Source organism: Polyodon spathula, chromosome 5, assembly GCF_017654505.1.
Source record: "Polyodon spathula isolate WHYD16114869_AA chromosome 5, ASM1765450v1, whole genome shotgun sequence".
Classification (NCBI taxonomy): Eukaryota; Metazoa; Chordata; class Actinopteri; order Acipenseriformes; family Polyodontidae; genus Polyodon; species Polyodon spathula.
The window spans coordinates 57,306,776-57,333,828 of NC_054538.1; the positions used below are offsets into that span (position 1 = coordinate 57,306,776).

At 36.5% G+C, this 27,053-nt stretch overlaps 1 protein-coding gene across 2 annotated transcripts in view; it reads right to left on the minus strand.

Moving 5' to 3' along the window:
* Positions 1-1,842: 1,842 nt before the first annotated feature.
* Positions 1,843-27,053, minus strand: part of LOC121316085 (interferon-induced, double-stranded RNA-activated protein kinase-like) — a 33,281-nt gene continuing 8,070 nt past the window's right edge. The window contains exons 5-19 of one of the 2 annotated variants that reach the window (XM_041250835.1): positions 26,813-26,951; positions 26,533-26,597; positions 22,909-22,951; positions 21,456-21,496; positions 20,347-20,437; positions 19,897-19,925; positions 19,503-19,566; positions 19,060-19,148; positions 8,096-8,215; positions 7,268-7,396; positions 5,457-5,655; positions 4,141-4,284; positions 3,768-3,869; positions 3,190-3,252; positions 1,843-3,099 (exon numbers count right to left, since the gene is read on the minus strand). In XM_041250835.1, the coding sequence (XP_041106769.1) occupies positions 2,974-3,099; positions 3,190-3,252; positions 3,768-3,869; positions 4,141-4,284; positions 5,457-5,655; positions 7,268-7,396; positions 8,096-8,215; positions 19,060-19,148; positions 19,503-19,566; positions 19,897-19,925; positions 20,347-20,437; positions 21,456-21,496; positions 22,909-22,951; positions 26,533-26,597; positions 26,813-26,951 (1,444 nt within the window). In that variant the 3' untranslated portion in view covers positions 1,843-2,973. The remainder of the gene's footprint in view (positions 3,100-3,189; positions 3,253-3,767; positions 3,870-4,140; positions 4,285-5,456; positions 5,656-7,267; positions 7,397-8,095; positions 8,216-19,059; positions 19,149-19,502; positions 19,567-19,896; positions 19,926-20,346; positions 20,438-21,455; positions 21,497-22,908; positions 22,952-26,532; positions 26,598-26,812; positions 26,952-27,053) is intronic. The other variant, XM_041250836.1, reaches the window with a different exon arrangement.

Below are 27,053 nucleotides of genomic sequence, written 5' to 3' on the forward strand. Positions count from 1 at the left end.
GGGACTATTTTTTCTCAGTGGAAGGATACATAATATATTTCTTATTTTTTTCCTTAAAAAATGCAGTTTGTGTAATTATTTTCAATATTTTTTTTTCTAATTTTATAAGCGAAATAACCCACTTCAGGGCTTGCGGTAGGAATTGTCTTACCGCACAACTTGTCATGGGTTATTTCTTACATATTCACATCACTGCACTTTTGATGAAAAATAAAGCCTGTACGTTTAAATTGGTTAAACTTCCACTAGCTTGCAGCTTTATTTTTCAAATTGTAGAATTGTTAGTGCCATGATGATTATATTAACAAGTACTATGTTCAGGTCTATAAGCATGCTACTTTAAAACAATGAACTGTATTCTCACTGTGAATTACCGACTTTACTGTAATACTTTTTAATTCTAGGTAGAGGTACCCACAAAACGAAACATTTCCTCATAATGACACATATAAAAATGCAATCACAGGTTATTGCTTGTAGATATGTGTAATATTTCTGACAATAGTTTCATGGCAACTAGGCTTGTTTCACATTTACCCACATAAATGATACTTAAATGTCTTTTCATATTATAAATCGCAAATATAAAATATATTTTTAGGTTCTGTTGTCCGAGTAACAATCCAAACTTGCTGTTGCTGTTGTCTGTGCCTTTGACAATGGAGGTGTAGCCCACAAGTGTACGTGGCAAATATGAGCCGTCTTAGAGACCGATGCATTCACGGTACACCGAAAACAGACTCAAGCCGCCGCCGAGCCCCCCCTCTGGAGCAGGCCACTTTTGGGATATCTGGATCTGGGCTACACGTAGGAAGGCTACGTTTACACTTGAGAAAAAAAGACCTAAGACACCTCAAATCTGGCATAAAAAGTGGCTAGTGTAAACAGGGTATGACTCAACTTTAGAATTCATTTGGGCCACTGTAATAAAGAGTGTCACATTTTGTTCCATGTAAATAAGCAATATATAAAATGAGATGGATTAAAAACTTTTTATTTAAAACATGCAATCATTTATTACATTTTACACCAACCAACACAATTTCATTTTAATGTATTGTCACAACACTGTCAGAAGATAATGTGGTCTACTTTAATTGCATAATCACTGGCAGTTATTTCGAAATGCTGTCCTAAATTTTTTAAATAATATTTTTTAAAAATCTTGTTTCACTGTACTTTATTGTACACAGTAATGTTAAAAAGCTTTTTCAGTAAGTAACCCCTGGCAGAAAATTCCAGATTAATTCAAATTGTATTAAAGAGCTGCAGTATTTAGATCCACCACTGTTTAGGTTACTGAAGATAAAAAGATAGGATGGGTTTTCTCTTCAGCTACAGTATTTATTAGAGTAACCAATATAATAAGCACCATAAACATACAGTTAATTTACATTCTAGACGCATCTACTTTATACTGTGTTGTACAAAATATCCTATCAGTAAAAATGCAAAGCAGCATTATCATTATCAGTCGATACTGAATTAATTGTAATAGCTCTCAAAATACATGCAGGTCCATTTGTAAAAGAGGTTAATGGGGATAACGGCCATGTAAAACTAACATTTATAAATCAAAATTAACAGCATGACATAACAACCCAATAAACAATTATATTTTCATGATTACACTGGATATGTGCGCAAGCAAACAACATTAAGTTAATGATTTTTTTAAAAATGACAATATTTATATCTGAGACTTGTATCAGAGTTGCTTCTTCTTGAAACATCTACTCTAGGGATCATCTAAAGGTGGTTTTTAGTTTTATATATATATATATATATATATATATATATATATATATATATATATATATATATATATATATATATGTGTGTGTGTGTGTGTGTGTGTGTTTATTTTATTTTATGAGTTGCTAATGGTTGGGCAATATATAGTGACCACTATTTTTGAGCTGCTGGGAGAGAAATATTTTCCAAATCAACCATTTGAGCAAAAATTGTTTCATTTTGTTTAGGCATTATTAAAGACATCGGCACTTTTTTAACCATTAAACAAATTGAAGAGCATGTTGTTTAACACATTGTGTGGATGACATCAGTAATCCTGGTCTGTGGCATTGTAGCCCACTCCTGATACATAACCTGTATTAGGGAGCCCCAGAAAGTGGGTTTACTAGAATGCTTTTGCATGGATTGGTCACAGATTGCCCACACATGTTCAATGGTGTTCACGTCCAGTGATTGGTCAGGTCAAGGCAAAGTTCTGATGCCTTGACTCTCTTTTCCCCTTTGCATTGCACAGCCGGTGTGAGCTAGGGCACCATTTTACATATAAATACCAGACAGATGACCATTGGCATGGACAGGAAAAAATTCATCTTGGAGAATTTTGATGTATCGGGCAGTAGTTACATTTTCTACATAGACCAACAGCTGTGCTCATCCACCACCCGTGCAACACAAAGATGGAAAATGAGTCAGCACATCAAAACTCTGCCACTAAATCTTTGGTGCAACATCTGTCGACTTGTTTTAAGATAGTGCTGGTTAAAGAGAAAATGCACCCAATACTGGTGACTTTCTGTCTTCAGTGGTTTACATATAATACATACTATTGCAGATCTTATGACAGTATTTATTTGTGCTTATAAACACCAGATTTCAATGTTGGGCACTGTTTCCCTGCATTTAAATTAAAACTAATTGTTTCAAACTGGAATGGTCTTTTAAAAATATCTTCCAATATAATTGTAATTGTTTTTGTTTTTACTTAAAACATTATCTCTATTATTTTATAATGTTCTGTTCATATTAGCAGAGTTAGAAGATCACAAGCTCATTCAACATTATAATAACTCAACACTAGAACAACACCTTGATTGCAAACACCCTAACATAGTAAGGAAAATGTGAAAAAGCCACCAGCATTCACTTGCAGCTACTTAGTGTACTGTTTTAGTGGTATCCCTGCTAACATCGCTATAGGGTACATTTCCAGCATTGTCCTTATACTGTCTTTGTCTCTTTGTGTTCAGGCTCCTTTTTGAAACACCTATCCAAATATTCTGCAATCTTCGAAGCTTTTGGTCTGTCCTTTGGAGTTTCAGAGAGCATCTTTTCTATTAATTTGGACTGCAAAAAAATTAAAAAGGTACAGTGTGAGAAGTGAAAATATTCCACACAAAAAGTTTTTCTTTTTGCTGAGAAAACCAAATTTCTTACCTCAGTACTGTACTTAGTGCGAAACCCTTGAGGAAACTCCCGTCCCCTTATTTTGCTCCAAATCTATAAAAGAATAACATTGTTACTGTGCTTTTTTTCAACTACCGGACTCCTTTCCTTGGATCCTGCTGTCCATGCCCATTCACATGCTTTCTGTGTATTAGACTGCAGGCTCTATAATGTGACAAAAAAGACTAGTGGCTTTGAGAATTCTACTAGGTCTATAATAAGATAATGACATTTTCTAATACCAAAAAAACACTGACAAAATGTAGTTAATCAAATTATACCAAATTAACTACGCTATGCTTTTAACAGTATTGTATGCGTTTTAGGTTAAATAATTTACTGTAGTTTACTGTTTAGCGTTTTTGCTCAAACCAACAGCTTAGATACTTTTAAAAGTATCCTCCTGGTTATTAATTTCGCTTTGATGCCAGTGCAGCTTTTGGCCTTGCTCCACCATGCTCCATTTCATCATAATAATTATAAACCCAGTGTTTCATTTTCACGGTACAGATGTAGAACCATTTCTGGAGTTGTATCTTACGTTTTCACCTCAAGGGAAGAAAACTTACATGTCTCTTTTCACTTTCTGTTTCAAACTGCCAAAGTAGTTCAAACCAAATTAATCCTAGGGAAAAAATGTCCACTTCATTTTCATATGTATTCTGGGTTTCCTGTTCAAAAAATACAAGAATGGGATTTGTGTAAACAAAAAGCATCCTTTGTGGACATAATGTAGAATGACATCTTTGCTAAAATGGTTTATAAACATGAAGTAAAAATATGTGTGAAAACACCTGTACAAAACTTCAGTGAGGGAATCATAAAATAAAATTGTTTTGTCTTTAGAAAAAAAAAAAAAAAGGAAAGCTGATAAGCTTGTTTAAATACACAAATCACTACCGTGGTTACAGTTAAGACACTAATAATAAATTGACATTTTACCTGTTCAGGACTCATGTATGACATGGTTCCTGTGCGCTTAGTCCTTTGGATTGAGTTGCCGTTGTTTTCATCGATTATTTCAGTCGCAAGTCCAAAATCCCCTATTTTTATTTTATCGTCCTCATTTAAAAAGATATTTCTGGGCTAAAGAAGAAAACAAATGAAACATGAGTAAATTGCCACATTCCGAAATGACACTTATTATTGTAACATTGTAGTTTTATGTATTCTTAACATGTCACACAGGTGATAACTTAACATTGCTTCTCACTTTTCTTCATGACTACGCTGCACCTCCTGAAAATAATGTAGGCCTTTAAATAATCAATGCCATTATATCATCGTCCTTGTGTTCAACCTGAAGCTTTAAATCAAACCATTTTAAAATCTGTTAAACCTTAAAAACTCATTGTTACTGCACAGGGCGTTTATTTAAAATACCAGCAACAGCAATGATAACTAATGTATCCTTTATCTGTATTTCGGGATGCAAAAAGAGACAATGTTCAAAACAGGGTTGAATAAAAACAACAACAAATTGATTTGGTTTCTAGCTTGCAAGAAAAGTAACTGATACCATACTCATACCAACAGGACAATGGGGTGACAGACATGTTTGGGCTGTTAAATTCCTTTCATAAGTGGAGAAATGATCAAACCCCAGTAATTGGCACATCTCTCTGGTCTACTGGACAAGTTAAATACCTACTTCCCCTTTCAATCACAAGTGAATGTACAGCAATACACCTATGGATTAAGAATCTTTCCTGGAGAATACTGAAAATGAAATGACATCATCTTATGTACCAACATTTTTATAAGAAGAGCTTATTGACATCTCACCGACAACTCTCTCAAGGCAAAGTTTCAAGAAGTGATGCTAGAGAAATTGGTAGAAATAGCTAGGTACAGTATCTGAAGAAGGCAGAAGCCGAAACATTGCAGCGAATTATTAAAAAGTGAGTTTTTAGTTACAATACTTTTCTTCTTCATTAACTATTTCTAGCGATTGATGAGTAGCCTGCTGGATCCCGATCCTCCTTGGATATAGAGCTGTTTGCTTTTTTTATTACCTTCTCTCTCTCTCTCTCTCTAAACACCAGTGAAGTTCTATTCTATACACAACCTGAACAATAATGTATCTTGCAAATGTATATTTTTTATAAGACGTTGGCAAAAGGAATGGCAATTTGTCGTTTATTTAGCACTTCCCAGTCCAACATCCTGAAACAACCCACTTTGTCTTCCTCTGAATAAAAACAGCAATTTATGCTTTTAATAGAAAAAGTTTGCACAAGATAAAGCCCAAAAGTTACCTTTAAATCTCGATGAATCAGATTATTTGAATGTATATATTCAACTCCATCGACCATCTGCGTAAATATTTTCAAAGCATCAGTCTTGCTTCTTGTTGTCTTTAAGTGATTTTTATCATCAATCCAGTTTTTCAATGTTCCTTTTTCATATAGTTTCATCTGGATTAAGAGATATTTCTGTAACGTACTGGAGTCCGAGCTGCAAGTAAAAAAATACATACATTTGTTAGAGCTGTGTTTGAAGAAAAAGCCCCAGGGCCATGCGAGAAAAAAATAAACCCTACAAATTCAACTTTCAAACTGAAAATGTCATATTTTAAACTCTAAATTTTGACTTTGAAACTAGAAATATCGCATTTAAAACATGAAATTTAGATTTCGAAACTTGAAATGTAGATTAATTATAGAGCAATCCCATGAAAAACTTGCTTATTCAAATATATATGATTCTATAACATGTGGGGAAATTATTTTATAATAGATTGTATTAGACTTTATTAAAAAGCAAGGGTAGTGAATTTGAGGCTTCAGACAACAGTGCTTTCGGCAAGAGTTCTGAGTTCTGCTTGATCCCGCTTTTTCCCAGACCCAGCTTGTAGTGTAGATCTGGGTGTAGAATGGTGAAATTATGAGTTTTAAATACAGCAACCTTAAAGGGTAATGGTACAATTCTAATTTCAGGGAACCAGTGTTATGATAATAACTTAACATTCCCTTTCAAATACGAAATATAACCATTACCGAATGGGATACAATACCCAAGCAGTCACAAGTGAAGGATGGACTTGCAGCACCGGCAGATGTGCTAAAAAGGAAGATAAACTGCCTTTAGAATTCTAGCCGAAGACCGATAAAGGGTCCGTGGCATATGGTCCACAGTACAGCGAAGGAGAGCAATCATGCAGTGTATATACTGCAAAGTAACCTCACCATTTAACACCAGAAGTTTAACAGAGAGCACCGTGTGGAACGAGTGCACTAGGCACCGCGTGCACAGAGACACCGAAGTACCGCAGGCTGAGAGTGCACCGAGGTACCGCCAGGGCTGCATGTGCAGCACCGAAGGTACCGGTTCGCCGAAGCACTGCGGAGGAGACGCAGGTGTTAAGCGTACAGGTCAGTGCACCATGTGGTCCCCTGTATGGTATATATGATATATATATATATATATATATATATATATATATATATATATATATATATATATACATGTATAATATATAATATTATATATATAATATTATATATATATATATATATATATATATAATATGACATATACATATACATGAAAGACAAGGGAACTGCAGTAGACCCGAAGCTCTTTTTCACAAACGCTCAGATACCAACACAGACGGCCTATCGGCAGCTCTGGTATAGAGAGCTCAGAAAATACCTACCAATAGGCAAGCATATCCCATACATAATGTTGTTAGTGGTCGTCTTCTAATTGAAAGGGAACCCACTGTTTTTACAACGATGGTCAAAATGACAGGTCCGGTGGTTTTAGATATAACGTATTATATCTCCATGACTTTCTGCAACTCTGGGTCTACTGATGCTTTGAGATGTTTAATACATATGTTTAGGAAAAGTTATTAAAAAAACAAACAAAAAAAACAGGCGCCTAGCTGTCAAATCAATGGAGACATGCGATCTGTCAAAACGTATTTTCTTGTTTTTTGTTCAGAGTAGTTTCTTGTTAGTTTATATGGTTAAACTGTATTCTTTTCAAGAAAAGTTTAATTTACATGTGTTTCAAAATAGAGCCCTTTGTGTATACTTGGAGAGTGAAGAAGAAACTTTTTTACCTTGAGCTGCTGAAGCTTTCAGATGTTTCCAGCAGTTTTCCTGGTAACTCTTCACGCCATGCAGTACAATAGCGTACAATGTTCTCATGCTCAAGACGTGCCAATACTGCAACTTCACGCTCGGCCTTTCTAAAGAGAGAATTAAAAATCACGTAAAAGTAAATCACCATGATCAAAAGCCACCGTATGCCATACTCCATACAATCCCAGGTTATGATACTCTCAATAAGAATGTCCTTAGAAAGTTTAATGACAATTGGATAAGCGGTTATCTAAATACATGTAAAAAAAAGTGTAACATACACTCACTGTTGGAACAAATTGTTTTTATTAACAAACCCTGGTACTGTTCTGATAATAGAGGTCCCACACATATACAGCGGAAGAAATACAAACCCACTGAGGTGCAATATCTTGTTTCCATAGATGCTCTGATCCTGTTAACAGGGATAGGGAATTTAAGCCTCATTTTACCGAAACTTAACTGAATTTAATTGGAATTTATAAATAAAACCAGTGTTACCAACCAGCTGTTCTTCAATAAATGTTGTGTCTCACTAGATACGGAGTCTCATAAAAATTGGTCCTACTGGTACATTTAAAAAAAAAATGAAAACAAAAGTTTCCCTTCACACTTTCTCTAAACCTCAAGGTCATTCAATTCGTTTTCTTCTCTTTCTAGACATAGACTAAACCATAGACAAAGTACAAAAAAAAAAAAATATTAAACCTTATAAGATTCAGAATAACTACAGTATTTTACAGTATGGCGTATTGTCTATATATCATAAGTATATCATTAAACATACTTTAAAAAAAAACACTTACTTTTCATACTTCACACGCTTCACAGCATAAAAGTTTTTGTCCAGTTTATTTCTCGCCTTGTAAACGCTCCCAAAGCCACCTTTACCGATGCTGGTTATTTCATCAAATTCCAGAAAAAGTCTGAGAATGCAGGTTGTTTAGGAACAAAGAAAACAAATATGCAGGTCAGCTGCTTTGTTTTAGTGTATTTCTTTCTTTTCTCATGTTTTAACCCAATAAGCAAGTGTTATTTCAATCTTCTGAGTGGAATGTCTGGGCAATGTTGCTCACATTGCTCATCCAGACATCTTGTTTATGATTCTACTTTTTCTTTTAGCTCATTGTTATGTCTGCTTAAGAATTTGTGTGCTCTTCCACTGCCTTCCTGGCTAATTTAACGAACCACTGTTCTCAATACAACTTTATTAAAAAACATTTTTACCTTTTACTATGGAATAAAACCTATGGTGAGGAATGTGTTTTCCCACAAGTTTTGAGTGTACAAGTTTCTAAAATGTAGTATGGCCGCTGGAGGTGATTTGTGTGAATATGCTGCAATACCATTTACATCAGTGCTAGGATATCCCTTTACTTTTCATTTGTAATTGTATCAATGAATTCTGTTAAAATAAATTATATCACTGTGACACTGTATTGTCCTTGTACCTAACCACTTAGGGATGGTATCTGAAGAACTTAGTAGTAGAAGACAAGAGTTCAGGACCACTATGCTAACAGTCCAGGATCTAGTTTGACCAATTTTACCGTCGTCTTGATATACATGAAGAAACAAAGCGATAGGCTATTTAGTTCTTGGACAATAAAATACAGTAGATATTCCAAGTGAGCAAAACTAGACCATGGTCATAACTGTCAACAATGAACATTAAAATGACCCAGTCAGAGCAAGTATGCACTTTAAATTGAGTTTTTGTTTTCCCAGTTACCCAGCCCCTCTGCTTTCTCTGATTTGAGAGGATCCAGATAACATGGTTTTAGTGAGCATTGCATGTACAATTATGAGCAGCAAGGTTACATGCACAAGCAGTAAGCGATGTGCAGTATAAACTCCCACACAATAACCTGACATTCAAAATGTCCCCCAATCACCAGCACAGTAATCAAAACAAACAAACGTGTATGTAGTTAAAAATATTTATTAAGGCATTACACTAATAAAAAAAGATGCATTAAAAAAAGTACAGTAATCTGTCGCGTATCCCTACTAAAACACATTTCTACAACATTTCACAGCATTGCTGGGTGGTTGTGACTTGGTTGTGTGAGACATAACTTTGTAGCAATGTTTACATACAACACGTTGCTGGAAGGTGCAACAACCGGTCGTGTCAAACAAAGTTGCATAAACGTTGCAGCAACATAAGGGAGTTACGTTGTACGTTTTTAGAAGACGGGCACACAACGTTGCTTACTGGTTGTATTTGAGTAGGAATGTCGGCCAAAACCCAGCTAACAATTTTACATTGCAGCAATGTTTGTGAGAACGTTGTGATATAACGTTGTGACAACGAAACTTTGTAATTTGCATCTCACAGGCACACGCTTTTAAGCTTGAGCGCAGTAGAACGTTCGGCAAGGCGCTCGGCTTCAAAGGAATTGTGATTTATATGAAACTGTCCATAATGTCAAGAATGTACAAGAAGTGAGACACTCTTGAACTCTCCCGGTTGTCATCCTGGCTTCTTCACCTTCCTGGATTCTTCACCTATCGGCTGACCACCATCTGCCCCTCAGTCTACCAGGACTCACTCATGTATGCCACTAGTAACTAATCACCCTTCTTGGGTTCTTTATTTATACTTATAGTATTTCAGACTCAATATAATTGTTATGCTTGATTAATATTGTAATTATTGTTTTTATTATTAAGTTTAATTTCCATTAGAAGAGTAACTGAATTGCTGTTGATGTCTATATATTTAGCGTGACAGTATTATTTCTCGCTAAAAAAAGCCATCTCCACCTAAAGCTTTTTTTGTTTTGTTTTTTTTAAATACAAAACAAATGGTTTATGTACAGTAACCTGCAACTGCTGGCTTCTTTCTTAACTCTAGAAGCACCTGCCTCCCTGGTTCTGCTTTCTTAATATCTGCCACGGTACTTGGCACTCTTTCTTGATGTTGCCAACAGCCGATAAGCAGCTTAGTTTGAATATTGCTTCAGCTATTTCAAACAAACGGCCGGTAAGCATTGCGTTTATGAACCTTGCTTTGTTTAATTCAAATGCATTTAAAAGCTACAAAAAAACACGCTGCCAATATCTGCAAGCATGCGCTCCATCATACAAACACATTGCACAAAAAAAGTGTTCTGGACTGGTGTATTGAAACGTCACTGCTACACGCAGCTGACTAAACACACGCACACAGCCCCGCCTCTCTTAAAGGGGAACGCACCAAAAGGCTGGGTGCTATAAAGCTTTCTTTCTGTTTCCATCGCGGAAGCTGCATTTAATGGCAATGCCATTACTCTAGTAGCCTACTTTTAATATTTATTTATTTAATTAGCGAGGCAGTTAATTGAAATACTATGTAACATTACATTGCATTACAATTTTTTTAACAGACAAAATTTATTTTAATTTTGAAACGCAAATGTTTTTATATTTTTATATCAGTTATGTTACAATTGTTTAATGTTTTAAAACACAAAATCCTGCCAGACTTGTCATTATTAGGTCGATATAATCAATAACATTTTCAGATTATAAAGAATATATAAATAGAGCATACTGACTGTTCATGTTATACGTTTTATTCATAGCAGGAGGATAATTCACAAGCTCCGACAGGGTGAGTGGTTTATGTAAGGACAAAAACGTATATCATGCAAAATCATTCAGCAACATTATTGTACCTGGTAGAAAACAAGACAGTGTTGGTTCTTTTATGAATATGTTGATGCCATTGCAGCACTCGTCATTTCGTACTACATATTTTAGCTCCAGTAGTCAAACTGTAACTGTACATAAAAGTATGTCCAAATGGAAATCAGTCAATCAAGCAATATTTATTTTATATAGCGCCTTTCATAGTGGACCACTTACAGTACTGTGCAAAAGTTTTAGGCAGGTGTGAAAAAATGCTGTAAAGTAAGAATGCTTTAAAAAATATATGTTAATAGTTTGTATTTATCAATTAACAAAATGCAAAGTGAGTGAACAGAAGAAAAAGCTACATCAAATCAATATTTGGTGTGACCACTCTTTGCCTTCAAAACAGCATCAATTCTTCTAGGTACACTTGCACACAGTTTTTGAAGGAACTCAGCAGGTAGGTTGGCCCAAACATTTTGGAGAACTAACCACAGTTCTTCTGTGGATTTAGGCAGCCTCAGTTGCTTCTCTCTCTTCATGTAATCCCAGACAAACTCGATGAATTTGAGATCAGGGCTCTGTGGGGGCCATACCATCACTTCCAGAACTCCTTGCTCTTCTTTACGCTGAAGATAGTTTTTAATGACTTTCACTGTATGTTTGGGGTCGTTGTCATGCTGCAGAATAAATTTGGGGCCAATCAGATGCCTCCCTGATGGTATTGCATGATGGATAACTATCTGCCTGTACTTCTCAGCATTGAGGAGACCATTAATTCTGACCAAATCCCACTCCATTTGCAGAAATGCAGCCCCAAACTTGCAAGGACCCTCCACCGTGCTTCACTGTTGCCTGCAGACACTCATTCGTGTACCGCTCTCCAGCCCTTCGGCGAACAAACTGCCTTCTGCTACAGCCAAATATTTCAAATTTTGACTCATCAGTCCAGAGCACCTGCTGCCATTTTTCTGCACCCCAGTTCCTGTGTTTTCGTGCATAGTTGAGTCGCTTGGCCTTGTTTCCATGTCGGAGGTATGGCTTTTTGGCTGCAAGTCTTCCATGAAGGCCACTTCTGACCAGACTTCTCCAGACAGTAGATGGGTGTACGAGGGTCCCACTGTTTTCTGCCAATTCTGAGCTGATGGCACTGCTGGACATCTTCAGATTGTGAAAGGAAGTATGAGGTGTCTTTCATCTGCTGCAGTAAGTTTCCTTGGCCGGCCACTGCATCTACGGTCCTCAACGTTGCCCGTTTCTTTGTGCGTCTTCAAAAGAGCTTGGACAGCACATCTGGAAACCCCTGTCTGCCTTGAAATTTCTGCCTGGGAGAGACCTTGCTGATGCAGTATAACTACCTTGTGTCTGGTTGCTGTGCTCAGTCTTGCCATGGTGTATGACTTTTGACAGTAAACTGTCTTCAGCAACCTCAGCTTGTTAGCCGAGTTTGGCTGTTCCTCACCAAGTTTTATTCCTCCTACACAGCTGTTTCTGTTTCAGTTAATGATTGTGTTTCAACCTACAAGTTGAATCATACACCTGGCTATATGCCTACAAAATCCCTGACTTTGTGCAAGTGTACCTAGAAGAATTGATGCTGTTTTGAAGGCAAAGGGTGGTCACACCAAATATGGATTTGATTTAGATTTTTATTCTGTTCACTCACTTTGCATTTAGTTAATTGATAAAAATAATCTATGAACATGTCTATTTTTGAAAACATTCTTACTTTACAGCATTTTTTCACACCTGCCAAAAACTTTTGCACAGTACTGTATATGCTTGGTCTGTGTATAGTTTGTACAGTTATTAATAGAACTTGTAAATTAGAAGGTTACCTCCTCAGCATACAATAAAAAATATATAATTTCCATGCTGTGTCCGTGTTGTATCATTTCTGTAAGAACATGTAGATGGTAAATACAGTTCAGCTAGTTTTGTTGTTGCAAATACCGAAAAGAAAAAAAAAAAAGTGGTAAATTCTTAGTACAGTATGTATTTTATTTGAACAAGAACAATACTAATGAATGTTTATAAATATTATAGTACAGGGGTTAAGGTAAACTGTAAGAACAAGCACTAGTACTGTTTATGTATTTATATTCTGGGGTTTATGTGGTAGTATAAGTTTTAAAATATAACATAAACTTAAGTAATATAGACTGAATTTCCATTAATGTACATCCTGCTCATCCACACTATCACTCCCTGTGTTTGCAAAACTACTGTTAGAGTATAGATACACCAACTGAAGGCAACAGAACTACTTCTGGATGTTTGAAACACTCAAAGTGACGGCAACTGAGCTGCCTCCAATTCCAGGGTTTCAAAACACCTAGGGGAAGCATGTCCAAACACCACTTGAGGGGTACTGGAACACCTTTCCATGGGTGTTTCAAATCCCTAAAACTGCTGGCAGCTCAGTTGCCACCACTTTTAGTGTTTCAAAACATTTTCTTCTAACAGTGTAAGTTATTGCCTCTAACGGAAAATTAACAGTTTGTGTTTGTATTTTAGAGTTAAATAATTATGTGTGAATACTAAATGAATAGAAAAGCTTTGTGACTAATGGATAATACGTCAAATTAATTTATGTATTTATTTATGTATACCCCTTATAAGTATTGCTAAAATTAATAAATAAATGATGTATTTGAACCTAAACATAAATTAAAACAATTATCAGTGACAGGCTTTTTAACTCAATGGGATTTTGTAATTTGTGTTCTTGTATACAGTTGCCCAACTGTCAGCAGCAGCACAGAGCTATATTTTTTAACTGACCAAAAATAGTGCTTCTTGTACCACGGGAATGCGCTCGCTAGGACCGCTTTTGAAAACGGAGATAACCCGGTCACTAGATTGTTGTCCGGCCAAGATTTTTAATTCCTCCTTAACTGATTTTTTTTTAAATTAACACATTTTGTAGTTTCAGAAAAAACCCTACATCACTACATTTTAGTGATGAGAGACAGGGCATCTGCCAGTGTTTACCTCTGGTACTTAACGTTCCACGACGCTCGCCTTCTGAGTTTCTCATACTGAACTTTCTACCCGCGAAACCCCTTCTCAGTACACAGATGTAGTACTTATTGCAGTTTTCTCCACGGACCAACACACACTGACACATAGGACGGGACACCGAACGATACAACCCATACTGTTTCCTACTTGTTTGTTATTGCTATTTAAATTGGACAATCAATGTTATATTAAAAATAAAGTATCTGAGAAAGTTGTATATTGTAGCTATGTTACATCACAACGTTGTGACAACAGAAAAAAAAATACGCATTTTTGTTGTCACATTACATTACAATCTTTTCACAGCCTAAATACAACGTTGCTGCAATGTTAAGTTGTTAGCTGGGATCCGACTGCGATGGGACCATAGTAAGGGCAGTTATGTAAAAAGGAGGACAAATGAATCCTGCTTTAAAGCCATCATACACAGCTGTAACAATTATTGTACTACATTATTATTGTTTTGAGATTCAGCTTTTATTAGGGAGCTCCCCTAAATCCCTTTCTTAGAAAGATACAGGGTATTGATGCTTGTGGCAGCCATCTGCTGTGTGGATGCATGCACTCGCTGACAGGTAGGAGATAAAAACAGAGGTTGAAGTTGATACACCCTGCTGGCCAGGACTGCCAGACTTCTGCAGAGTTTATAGCCCAAAGTCACTTCATAAATATCCCAATTATTTGTTTGAACTGAAAGAAATCTTATTATTAACAAGCAGGCCGGGGCATAAAAACACAATCAAAAGTTTTTGTGAGAAAAGATACCTGGTATAAATTTGATAAAAACTACAAGCCCCAGTACAGCTCATCCACACGTCACTATCAACAAATTCGTACGGAAGCTCTGAAGGGACAAATCATACCAGACCAGCAACCGATTTACAGCGCAATCCCTTTATTGAAATAGTAATGCTTACCCCAAACAATATTGCAAACATGAAAACGGTTTCAATCTTTTAAAGTTATACCACCAATCTAATTACATTATTAACCAGCGACTCCTTAATATTTCCTGCGGCTGTGTTTGTAAAGTAGCCCAATTCGGCGGGAAAACCACGGACCTGGCAACACTGCGTGCTGGCGAACAGGATTTATCTACATATTGTAACGCTGAGCTGTGGGGTTTTTAGGATATAATGAGACAGACAACAGTGTAGTTCAAAGCAGTAGGAAACACTCAAGTCCCTCCCCCTTCCTCACTCATTGGTCCAAAACTCCCTATCTGACTGGTTGTGTCAAACCTGCTCCCATCCCCCTCAGTGACACACTCACACACAGGTAGTCTTTCAGCTGTAGTCACAAAAGCACCAAAACACACAAAACGCTAACAGATCTGAACAAGAATAGCACAGTTAACAAACACACATTATTTACAGAGTACTCCCATCCACTTCCCCAGTCCATAATCAGGTCCAATCCCACACTGTCCCCAGCTTTTTGGAGCAACGTTCAATTGTTTTCTGACTGAAAGTTCGAAGCATGCATTAGCAAGTGCACAGCATCTAACAGTCTAAATTTTCATGATGATGCTCATCACTTTTCTCTTTCCAGCTATGCTTGCTTGCTGTTGCAGTCAGTGCTGTTTTTTTCAAACTGTAAATAAAACCTGACAATGCATACAGTGATTAAATAGCCAAGGTACAATATGGAGGTAATCGTTCATTAATGAGGTGCAAACAGCTGACTGATCGATCTGTCAAGCTTGCTACAGTAAAATGCTTCCTTTTTATGAAATATATGTGAATGGCAAGGTAATGAGGTGAAAACATCTGATTTGTGGATTAGTAAGAGCGACTACTACAGTATAAAGCAGTGCATTTGTTATTTAAATGTATGTGAATGGCACATAACGAGATCCAAATAGCAGAGTTTTCCCGAAATATACGGCGTGCTTAACACGGTATAAACGATGCCTTTGTTACTGAAATCAATGGGAATGGCAAACGGTAAACGCTATTTGACTGTGTGACAGGATATCTGTCACTTGCGTAGGTATGCCTATGAGTGAGTGGAGAGACACGCAGGACTGATGAGTTTGTCACGCCCTACAGGCGTGCAGGATTTATTAATACAAAAGAAAACTAAAGTAAACAAACAGGTCATGTGACCTTACCACCGATGGTAACGCACAGAGGACACATACAGTAAGCTGTACAAAGGAAAAATAAAACACAGTACGAAAAACTACAAATAAAAGGGGCCGTAAAAATGGCTACCACTACTCCCCTAAACAGGAGGTCCAGCTGGAATACACTTCTCTCCCTACTGCAGGCTTTTGTTGCCTGAAACTAAGCTCCATTCCTACCCCGCACCAGTATACACATGACCGCCGGCGGTTGCAGTTTCTTCTTGCGTGAATGCTGGAACCCTGACCCTGGTTAACGCATGCAGTAGTCAGCAGTCCCCAGTTCCCTCCACCTGAATTTCCAGACCTCCGTAGCGCAGAGTCTCATGGCCTTGCAGCAGCCCATGGATGACCCCACTCCACCCCAATTCTCGGGCCGGGAGCTCCCGCTGCCATGTACCGTCCAATGACCTGGCTACCCCTCCCACAGTCGCTTCACCCTCCCTGAGGCCAGCAGAGAGGATGATGCAGAGTAGCGCAGTTTCCAGGCAGCTTAGCGGGCATTGGTTCTGCTGCCTGGTACTGCTCTGCCAGTTGGATCTCCCAATCCAGGGTGGAGGGTGCCTGCCGTTGCACCCACAAGCGCGGCCCCGGAGCCAAGCACTGCAGGAACCGCTCGACTACGACTACCTCCACCAGCCTGGCAGTGGTGGTTGCTTCCGGGTTCAACCATCCCGGGGAGTAATCCTGCAAGCTCTCCTCCCAAAATTTGTGGCGGTAGCCCTCCGGAGTTGCATCCATGCAGCTGAAGATGGCAGCTTTCAGCATGGGGTACTCCATCACTGCCGCCGGATCCAGGATCCTTGGATCCTGGATCAAATACCTCTCAAATACCTCTAAGATTGCTTCTGGCCAATCCTCTGCCGTTACTTTCGTGGACCACTGTAGCCATGGGTCTGGCCACGCAGCTCTTGCACTCCCTTGCAGCATCGCAGTAAGGGTTTCACGCAGGAGATCCATTAGGGTGGTGAATTGCTGGGGAGCCATTCTGCTCCCTTGTTTTGCACTGCAATGCCAGTGAATCCCACTTCTAAAACCACACACGGAAGGGTGGTGGGCAATTCTAAATTAATTTTTCTTAGTGCTCGTTCTTCTCCAGCTGTGCTCGGTCCAGCAGCAGAGCTTCCACCAGCTGGCTCGTTTTGTCTTAGAGGGGCAGGCTGAGGGAACAACAGAGTGTTACCTTATAGGGTCAGCAAACCTGCAAGGCTTGCCTCTCAGCCACTCAGAGAGAGGGAAATCCAACACACCCTCTTCCCCACCTCTCCGTGTCACTGCCATGACTGACAGGCGGATCTACGAGGCCGCTGCCCCCTTCCCGCTGTACCATGCATGCGCCAAACAGTCAGCACAGACCTCCCCCATTACAGTCTATATAAAAGGCTGCCTGAAATAACCCTGTACGGTGTAAATGGTGGTGACTGTAATACATTGTGTTAGGCACTGCTTAGTTTAATGTTTTATATAGAGTGCCCAATTATTTTACCCCTGATTTTCTCCCCAATTTAGAACATCCAATTATTTCACCCATCATTGCAGAAACTCCCCACACACTCTGGAGATCTAAAGGTTCAGTGAGCATTCCCTGATCCCACTATCAAGTCAGCTTCCTCTTTTACTTCCACAAATTCAAAAGCGGATGCCAGTGAGCTACTATCCTCTGGAGAACAAAGATCAGCCTACAGGTGTCTGCCTTAGCTCACTAAGGTGCCTGGCTGGTAGGGTTTGCTGTAGCGTGATGAGGAGAAATAATTAATGCTGGTTTTCCCTCCCTAACCCACCGGAATCCACAGACCGGAAGACCGGCGACTTCGCACAGCCAGGATGTGAACCTGCGCTTCCCAGACTCACTCTGAACATCACATGGTTATATTCAGGTGAGCTAGTCTGGGACCCCCACTTTGTTTTTAATAGGAGATAACAACCTGTTAGATTTTGTAAAATTAATTTATTAAGGAAATAGGAGGTGTTTTTTTTCAAGGTATTACGATTATAATTTGAACATAAATAAATAAATAAATAAATAAATTTTAGAGAGAAGCATTAGCAACAAGAGTAAGTAAATTTATAAGGAAAAAGAAAAGGCACATTTCTCTATGAAAAGCTTGCTTTCAGGGGCTGAGGTGCTCAGAGGAGATAGCAGAAAAGCAGGATCAACAACATTCTGCATCTAGTACCTGCAACCAAGTAACCAAGAAAATGCATTTTAGGTGGCAAGAATACAATTGACAAAACATCCTGAATGTTAGGAGGTATGAGAGAAAAAAAAAATTATATAGAATTAATACTTTCAGCAAAAAATGCAAACCAGTTTCAATGAATAAAAATCTTTCCTCAATCAATTTTTACTAGTCTGACTACGCAGAAGAAACAGTTTGTGCTTCTAAAGGGTTAAATTATGACTTTACTATTGCTAGGAATCACTAAATACCTTTACTAGGGCCCATTTCAGTTTTTTTTTTTTTTTTTTTTTTTAAGCTGGGGAAAGAGTTTTAGGAAAATAAAAATGCATGCTTAAAACAAATTAATTAATGGTCTGTAGCATTTATATGGCCAAAGACAAAACAATGTATCAGTGCTACTTGACTCAAAACTTGACTCAAGCTGGGTTTTAAAGCATCAACTAAAATACTAGGTAGCCCATTTCAACTAGTTAACCTAATGCCCATTCAACTGAAAGGGTGCTGTTTACATACATCGACCATACCGGTCACATGACCTTAATATCGCAGCCAATATATGGCAAATTAACTGTATATTTCAAGAAATTATATTTTACTACTGTTTTTTTTTTTTTTTTCTCACCAGCTAAAATTCATTAAAAGCTAAAAGCCCATGTTTATACTAATGCCCAAATTATATTTTTGACTTCTGTCAAATACAATATTTTTTTTTGTCTCTGAATAAATGTTAACATTTATTTTAGGACACCCTGGCAGCAGAAAAACCCCCATATCTAAAACTAATATATCAATATGAAGCGATCACATTGTATAAACTCACCTTGGGTTCTGTGGGCTATAAAATTTTGTTTCCTCAACGACATCCTTGCCAGAGTGTCTCTCTGCATTTAAATTGGCTGCAATATTTCCCTTAAAGTTAAAATGTAAAACAAGAATGTCAGTAGCATACATCATCAATATGATGAAAAACTAAATCACTATGAACTAGCTGCTTGTGCTAAAGAATGAACAAGCATTTCTCCAAATACCTGGATTTATAGAAATACCTGAAATTAGTTTCAACAAGAATTGACTAATACCAAGCATGGACGAAGCACAGTACAAATAACCTTTTAACATTTAAAATGCATAATCACTGAGTGATATTCTTTTACGTGATAGTTAAATTTCCAAAAAATGCAACATACATGTTGCCCCTCTAAAAATCTAGACTATACCCTGTGGGACTTTGTAACCCTGTATAAACTTGAACAGGATTGATACCTGATCATTCTTGTTTGGTGTAGACTTGAAGTCATTTCTGAAATCAGGAGCCAAGTTTATTTTTCTGGAAAACAAAAAATAAATACGTCTCAAACTAAAGTTGTTTTTTAAAACCAAGAATAGAGACCAGTGAATGCCATTCAGAAGGTCTGTTTAAAATTAAGTATGATACTCAACAGCCTAGAATAGTTTCATGAACATCAAACTAGACTAATCAAAAAAACTTCATTTAAACAAAACTTTTAAAATAACTTACAAGTTAACATTTTGTGAATAAGCAAAATCTTTGGATACCAATAAATCCTATTTTAAAAAAGTATTTATTTAACGTGTCTTATTAAGAAGTTTAAATCATTATTAAATTGAATGTGTACACACATGAACAGACACTTACCTATTTTTTAATCTGGCACCTCGAGGACTCTGTTCAACAATTTCCCCCCAAAAAAAGACGAAATGTGACTTTATAAGGTTTCAGTTTGGCATGCAAAGATCACAAGCATTAGTGTTACAGCAAAACAGATTACTTTTTTGTTTCTGTTTGCGATAGTTTCATTTGTGTATTGTGCCATAAACCAGTCTTGTCTATTTACTTAGTTTAAAATCAGGGTCTTGGCATTAAAATGTCTTAATGTGTCATAACATCAGTTTTTTGCACCCCAGAAAAAAACAAAAAACTAATATTTATTTAGCTGGGTTAGGGCGCGATATGAAACGAATCGTAATAAACTAAGTGAGAACCCTCCCCACTATGCCATGCAGCAACTTGTAGCTGCTCAACAGTTTCCATAGTCTACAGCGTGTTCTGTGTGAAAATGTGTGGGATTTCGTAGGTGTATCATACCACTTTTAATGCGGCAACAGGGTTTTCTTTCTTGCTGGAAGAACTGTCTTTGAACACAATATAATCATCAGATTCACCGTTTCCACAGTGACTGCAAGAAAACACACACACACACAACAAACTAGTTATTGGCCTTCAAAATCCAGGCTTCTGTTCTTGACTAATCTTCTGTGACATTCAAAATTCTTTAATAATGTAGTCTATATGCCAAGCCAACATAATTGCAAACCAATTGCAAAACTAATTTATCAAGTTTCATCTTTACTCCAATGTGCAATCTGCACCATTTGTAGTTGCACAACTACTAACTAAAGTTGATTTTGGAACATTAACAGTTCAATTTTCCTTTCATGAAAATGGATCAAATTGAAATTCGTCATACACACCTGATCATTCTATACCTTTGTTTTTTTACTGGTTTAATTTACAGTGTTTGGTTTAGTCTGTTACAGGTTTTACACAAACTGTAAGAGACAGAATGCAATCCATGTAAAAAGTGCAAATACTGTTCGTGCATATATCAAAATACACACAAAATTTGACGTGGGCATTAACGCTAAAATAGCACTCTGAAAAAAAATCCTGAAGAAGAACACATGTAGAATTCACATCGAAGTAAGCGATTGACTGATCTGTTAGTTGCTCTACTGAGTTTCATTTTAAAATAAAACTAAGGGCTACAATTTCAAAGCCTTTTTACAGAAGGAAACAAAATCCACACTAATCTTACTACATGAAAAACAAAACAACTTGAGAATACCGAGTCCCTGAATTGTATTAGTTGTTTGTTTCTTGTTTCGTTCTAGTGTTTTTCTCCTTTCAAACGTTCTTTTTTAAAGACTGGAGGAAATGCTGAGGCTTGCTCTTGCCTCACAATTTGTCTCAAAATGTGATTTACCATGCACAGGTGAGTAATCAATAGTAATCTGCTTAACACATAATGATCACAAATGTTAAGTAAACTTTTACAGAATTATGGACTAGTTTGGCATAATGAATCAATCTTTGGCAATACTAGTTAAAAATCAGCAGTGTATGGTCTCCTCTACAATAACCTCAGTGGGACACGATATTAATGGCCATGTTTATCAACTGCGTATTCCTATTACCTTTTAATTGAAGACTGTATGCTGGAACTTTCATACTGGGCCTGTTTAGTAAAACAAACATATTTAAGTCAAGTACTGTAGAACAACATACAGACAATAGTAAAAATCACATTTTTCACGTTGAATTTGGTCAGATCTTTTTGTAAGTTGTTGTAGGTTGTAGTAGTACATAGAAGGTGTCTAAGGGAAAAAAATGTCACCAAAGTTTGGTGCTTCTTTCATTTGTTTGGTGTGCACGGTAATCAAACATGCAGTCTTCAGGTGTGAAAAAGTTATTGCCCTCCCCTAATTAACTCAACCGAATTAAAGGGATAATTAGGGTCAGCTGTTTGAATACTTTGGTTAACAATCAGGCCAGCCCTGCCCAATATAAATCTGACTAACTTTGGCCCTTACCATCAGAGTGATGGTCTGTCCTTAAATTTCCCAGGCTTCGATTACATATTGGTGAACCGATGCATCAAATTAGAACCCAGTTTGAAGTCTCATGTTGTCGGTTTGCATTAAAACCTTGAGTGTTTTGGAGTGCACTTCTTTTAGTGCTAGTACGGTATATTAGCCCGTTGCTAGGATACACACTTTAGGCCCCATTGGTGTTGGACAAGCCAAATCAGAAGTAGGCCGATTGTATTCACGTTTTCTTAACTTAAGAATTAAGGAAAATTTTGTTCCTGTTTTAAATCTACTTATTACCTTATTTTGTTTCAAAGCATTTTGTGTTTGGATTATATGGCAATATTATATAAAAAGAGGCTGAATTTAGTATGGTAGTTAAATTACTCAGGATTTGTGAGGTTAATTAAAATGTTTTGCTTTGCTTTTGGACATAAAATGTTAACAGTAATGAACAACCATGGTTCAGATAGAAATTACTTCTGTTAAAATATAGTATTTTTTTATTATTGTTACTATGTGGAGTTTTGCAAAAATGCTAAAATAAATAATTGTAGACATCTATTTCTTGTAACTTTTTTCCTCATCCACAAAAGCAAAACTTTTGCTACAAAAGATTTTTCCTATAATTATTTGTTTTCGAGAAATTGAGATAAATACACAATCTTAACTATTTTTTTTTTTCTTGTTGATTAGATTCACTTTCGTATCGAGAAATTGAGATAAATACACAATCTTAACTATTTTTTTTTTTCTTGTTGATTAGATTCACTTTCGTATTATATTTAATCCCAGTGACTCAGAACTCAATACAGTTTCAAACATGTCAGATCTCCAAGTACAGCTGGTACTCCAGAGAGCAACACTCTTCCCCTGATGGATGTAAGAAATGACACATTATCTTTGCAATATTTCTTATGGGTGTACTGCAGGTTAAGCGTTAAAACTCTGGTGTACCAGCTTTACTTGGAGATTAATTAAATTTAGGGGCTGAAATTAGGCCACAGGGTTGCTTTAAGTAAAGCTGAAGGCTTAATTTCTTAAATAGTTATGTAATTACCTGTTTTGGTGTACTTGTACCATTTGTTTGACTTTCAAAAACTCTAGAAAAAAACAAACAAAAAAAAAATGATATGCATCATAACATGAAGCTGATTACATGGTTGTTAATTAGGTTTGCAACAGTATGATTTGTCTATGATTGAAAGCTTGCATAGTTCCTCCAGCTCTGATAAAATGGACACACAGTACTTGGATACAGATCAGTCTGAAACATTTCTCTTGGATTGTACTTTGTAGAATGTTTTGATACATGGCTGCATTCATTTCATTTCATTGGTCCCCTGCTCAGAAATCAATTCGAATTTCACAAAATCCAGGTAAATTTTCCCTCCCATTACACATTCTATGGTTTAAAACAATTTTGTACGTAGTCTAAAATTGTACTTTCCTGAACAGAGGGAAAATTCAGACGAAACCATTTGAAATTTTCTTTAACTAAGACCTTTTTTTTGTACCATGAATCTGTAGTCTAGTCTTGGTTTTAAAAACACATTTTTTCGTGGGGAGTCTAGCTAAAAGTATGGCTGAATGCAGGGGAATACCGGGTGTTAAACATCTTATTGCACATCGAAATACATAAGACAGAGAAACCTGCTTATGAAAGTTCCAAACACATTATGGTCCATTTTGGAGAAAAAATTGTACTTTAGACATCAGATCAGAAAATTTTGTTAAAAATGCATCAGATTTCTGTTCATATTTCTTGGCTTATTTAAGACAATTTGTTTTATTAATTGTCTTTTAAAGTGGTTTGCAGTGAAGACTACGTGTAACAACTCTTATGTATTCTGTATCCTTTGTACTGTTCTTTCATGCACCATAATGCCTGATGCTTAACGTCACTCCGGTTAATACCATACCCGCTTATTATCATCAAATTGTAATGTCCTGACCACAATTGTAAATGGAAACAAGCTCCTGATAATATCACTTTGGTTAATGTCACACTGCTTAATATCAAGGAAATGTAACAGTCTTACAATTGAGTCAAAATACCACTTCAACACATTCTGTATACACTACTCAAAAGCCTAGTGGAGATTTGTGTTCAGTTTGTGTGCAGTTTTTTTGGGGGCATTGTATATGAAAAAGTCTCAAAAAATGAAAAGATTTAAACATAGCCACGAAGGCTGAAATAACTGCTCCATCCGAGAAAGGAGAAAAAAAAAACAACAACTCTGGCTTACACATTTTCTTCGCACCCATCAACAATCTCAAAGATTCTTAAAACCAGAAATGCAATCTTTAGTGCCTATCACAACTCTCAAGTGGATTCTACTACTAAAAGAATACATGCAGGAAAGTATGAGAACTTAAAAATGGTTTACATTTGTACCTGGTAATTTGGTTAGTAAGGCTATTGATGAACTCCTGATAATGTCACTCCACTTACTGTCACAATTCACGCTCGGACCCTCTGAAGTAATATTAAGAACTTTGACTGTACCTCTTTTATAATGCAGCTTAGTTACTGTGTTATGGTTTAATTAATGAATGTTTTAAAATTAGTTCTACTATATTTCTACAGCCTTTTAATGTAAACAATAATTTTGTCATGAACAAATATTTGTAATTGCTTAAGTGTTTTTTTGTATGATTTTTTTATAAAGATTGTTTGTTAAACCATACAAAATTGTGTATTTTGGTCCTTGTGATATTGCTTAGTGGCCAATGTTCACTAAATGCTTGTATTTAACATGTTTTCTTGAATTATCTTATATTAAGTGTAGGGTGCCAATACTTTTGTCTGGAACTGTCAATAATAATATAGCACACCTGAAAACGATCTTTACAACGAGGACAGCAAGTCTTCAGCGATGTTTATAAAATAAACAAAGGACTTGATTTGTTATTATTACTTTTACGTTTAGCTGCTAAGATGAGCAGTTTTTACCCTTAGGTCATCTGATACTTTATACAGAATTTCTCTATTGTGATGCCTATAGAGGAAATGGCTGTAACTCTGATACATGCCTGATAAAACTCAGTTTTTATTTTCATGATAAACCTACCGAGCATCAAAAGAAACTTATCACTATTATAAGACATTTACTTTCGAAAAAAAAAGTATATAAATGATGGACACTGACAAAATGTTTTTGGTTTCTTTTTAATCACTCGGTCATTCATCCATGACATCTTGAGTGACTATGACTGAAGCACATGCACTTAATCACCTAATTAGTGAGATAGTTGATTGGACACTGGATATGGAGTGATTTCAGCTGTTGAATTGCAAGCTTGAATAAAAGCAATTAAGAAAATCACATTAAAAAAAACAATATGCCAGGTCTGTCAAGAGAGCAGTGCCTTCGTGCAATCGGCATGTTGGAGGCTGGACTAGTGCAGCATACTGTGGCTCGCTGTCTTGCGTGCTCACAGCCAGCAATTTCAAAACTGGCGAGATGGTATAACCAGATACACTCTGTCAGTGGCAGACCACAAACTGGGACACCAAGAGTCACAACACCTGCCCAAGACCGACAGATCATTATGCAGCATCTTCGTGATATGAATTGTTAATCAGCACAACAAAAAGTCGTTGCACCTGCTCTAAAACAGAGTTTGTCATTTTTCGATCACATGTAGTGAATTTTAACCAAATATAAGTGATAAGTTTCTTTTGATGCGCATATACTCTAATGTAGACCAGGGTTTCCTAACCTTGGTCCTGGGGACCGACCCACTGTGTCTTCTGGTTTTCATTCCAATTGAGTTCTCAATTACTTAATTAAACCCTTAAAACTAATACTGTTCTTGATTAGACCTTTTTAATTGTTCTCAGCTCCTACAAATGAGCAGATTTCAAGTTCTTATAAAATTAAATAACTTGTAATCTCCAACTGTTTAAAAGCTGAAAATAATTAAGGTCTAATTAAGCTAATAAATAGTTCAATTAAGGGTTCAATTAAGTAACTGAGAACTCAATTGGAATGAAAACCAGAAGACACAGTGGGTCCCCAGGTCCAGGACTGGGAAACCCTGATGTAAGTATAATCTACAAAAAAAGTACCCAAATCCTATTTCATTTTTTTTAGATGTGGTATGTTTTATGCATTAATAACTGTAATAAATATGCACTTTCAAGTACTTAGTGTTACTGCATCATGTCATGAACAAATATTTGACATGCTGAAGTGTTCACTAAATGCTTGTATTTAACATGTTTTTGTTTTTTTTATTGATTTTATATTAAGTGTTGGGTATATTTTTGTCTGCGACTGTAACTGTGTTGAAAATTGAAAAATCGAATACTATACTGTATTATTTTATTATTAATTGCAGCATTTGTATATCTAACACAATTTGCTTCAGAGTTGCAAAACATGCTGGTATGTGCTTTAAGAAGCAATATGTCTCATTAGTATAATATTCATACAAATTCCATTTTGCTTTAGATTTTTTTTTTTTTTACAAACCTTATACTGACTTGGACCCAGCTGAAGCCCATCAGTATGAAGAACCCACTGCAGTATTAATGATGTTTTATAAGTTATAACACATTTAAATTAACTATATATATATATATATATAATATATATATATATATATATATAATATATATATATATATATATATATATATATATATAGGAAAATAAGTTAGTTCAAATTTAACATACCCTGATGATGAAATATCCAAGCTAGAATCAAGTCCTGAATTACTGTCCTGGCTTTTGTTTGGAGTCTGGAAAAAAAAAAAAAAATTGATGAATTTCATGCCTCAGACTGCAGGGATAGCAAGTTAGACTTCATCGCAGCCACTCAGTTACAATACAGTCAAATGTTCCTAGTGTTGTGTCTCACAAATATCATAGCGGTGCAGCACTACCTTCATTATATGGGTTATATTACATTATACACATCCACCACATCCCGGTCACCAAAGCTGGTTTCCTTTACCTGTGCATTGGTAAAGCTGGTTTCCTCAAGCTGCAACTGTTCATAAGCAAGCCTTGCTGCTTCTTTTTTGGCCTCTTTCTTACTGTTGCTTTTTCCCTCAGGAAATTCTCTGTTCCCTATGTTATACTGGCAGGAAAAACTAAATGGATGGAAAAGCACACCAATAAAAGGAACCCTGTTAAAAAAGAACTGTGTAATACTGCATAATATCATCAGAAACCTATTTCTAGTAGTTATTCAA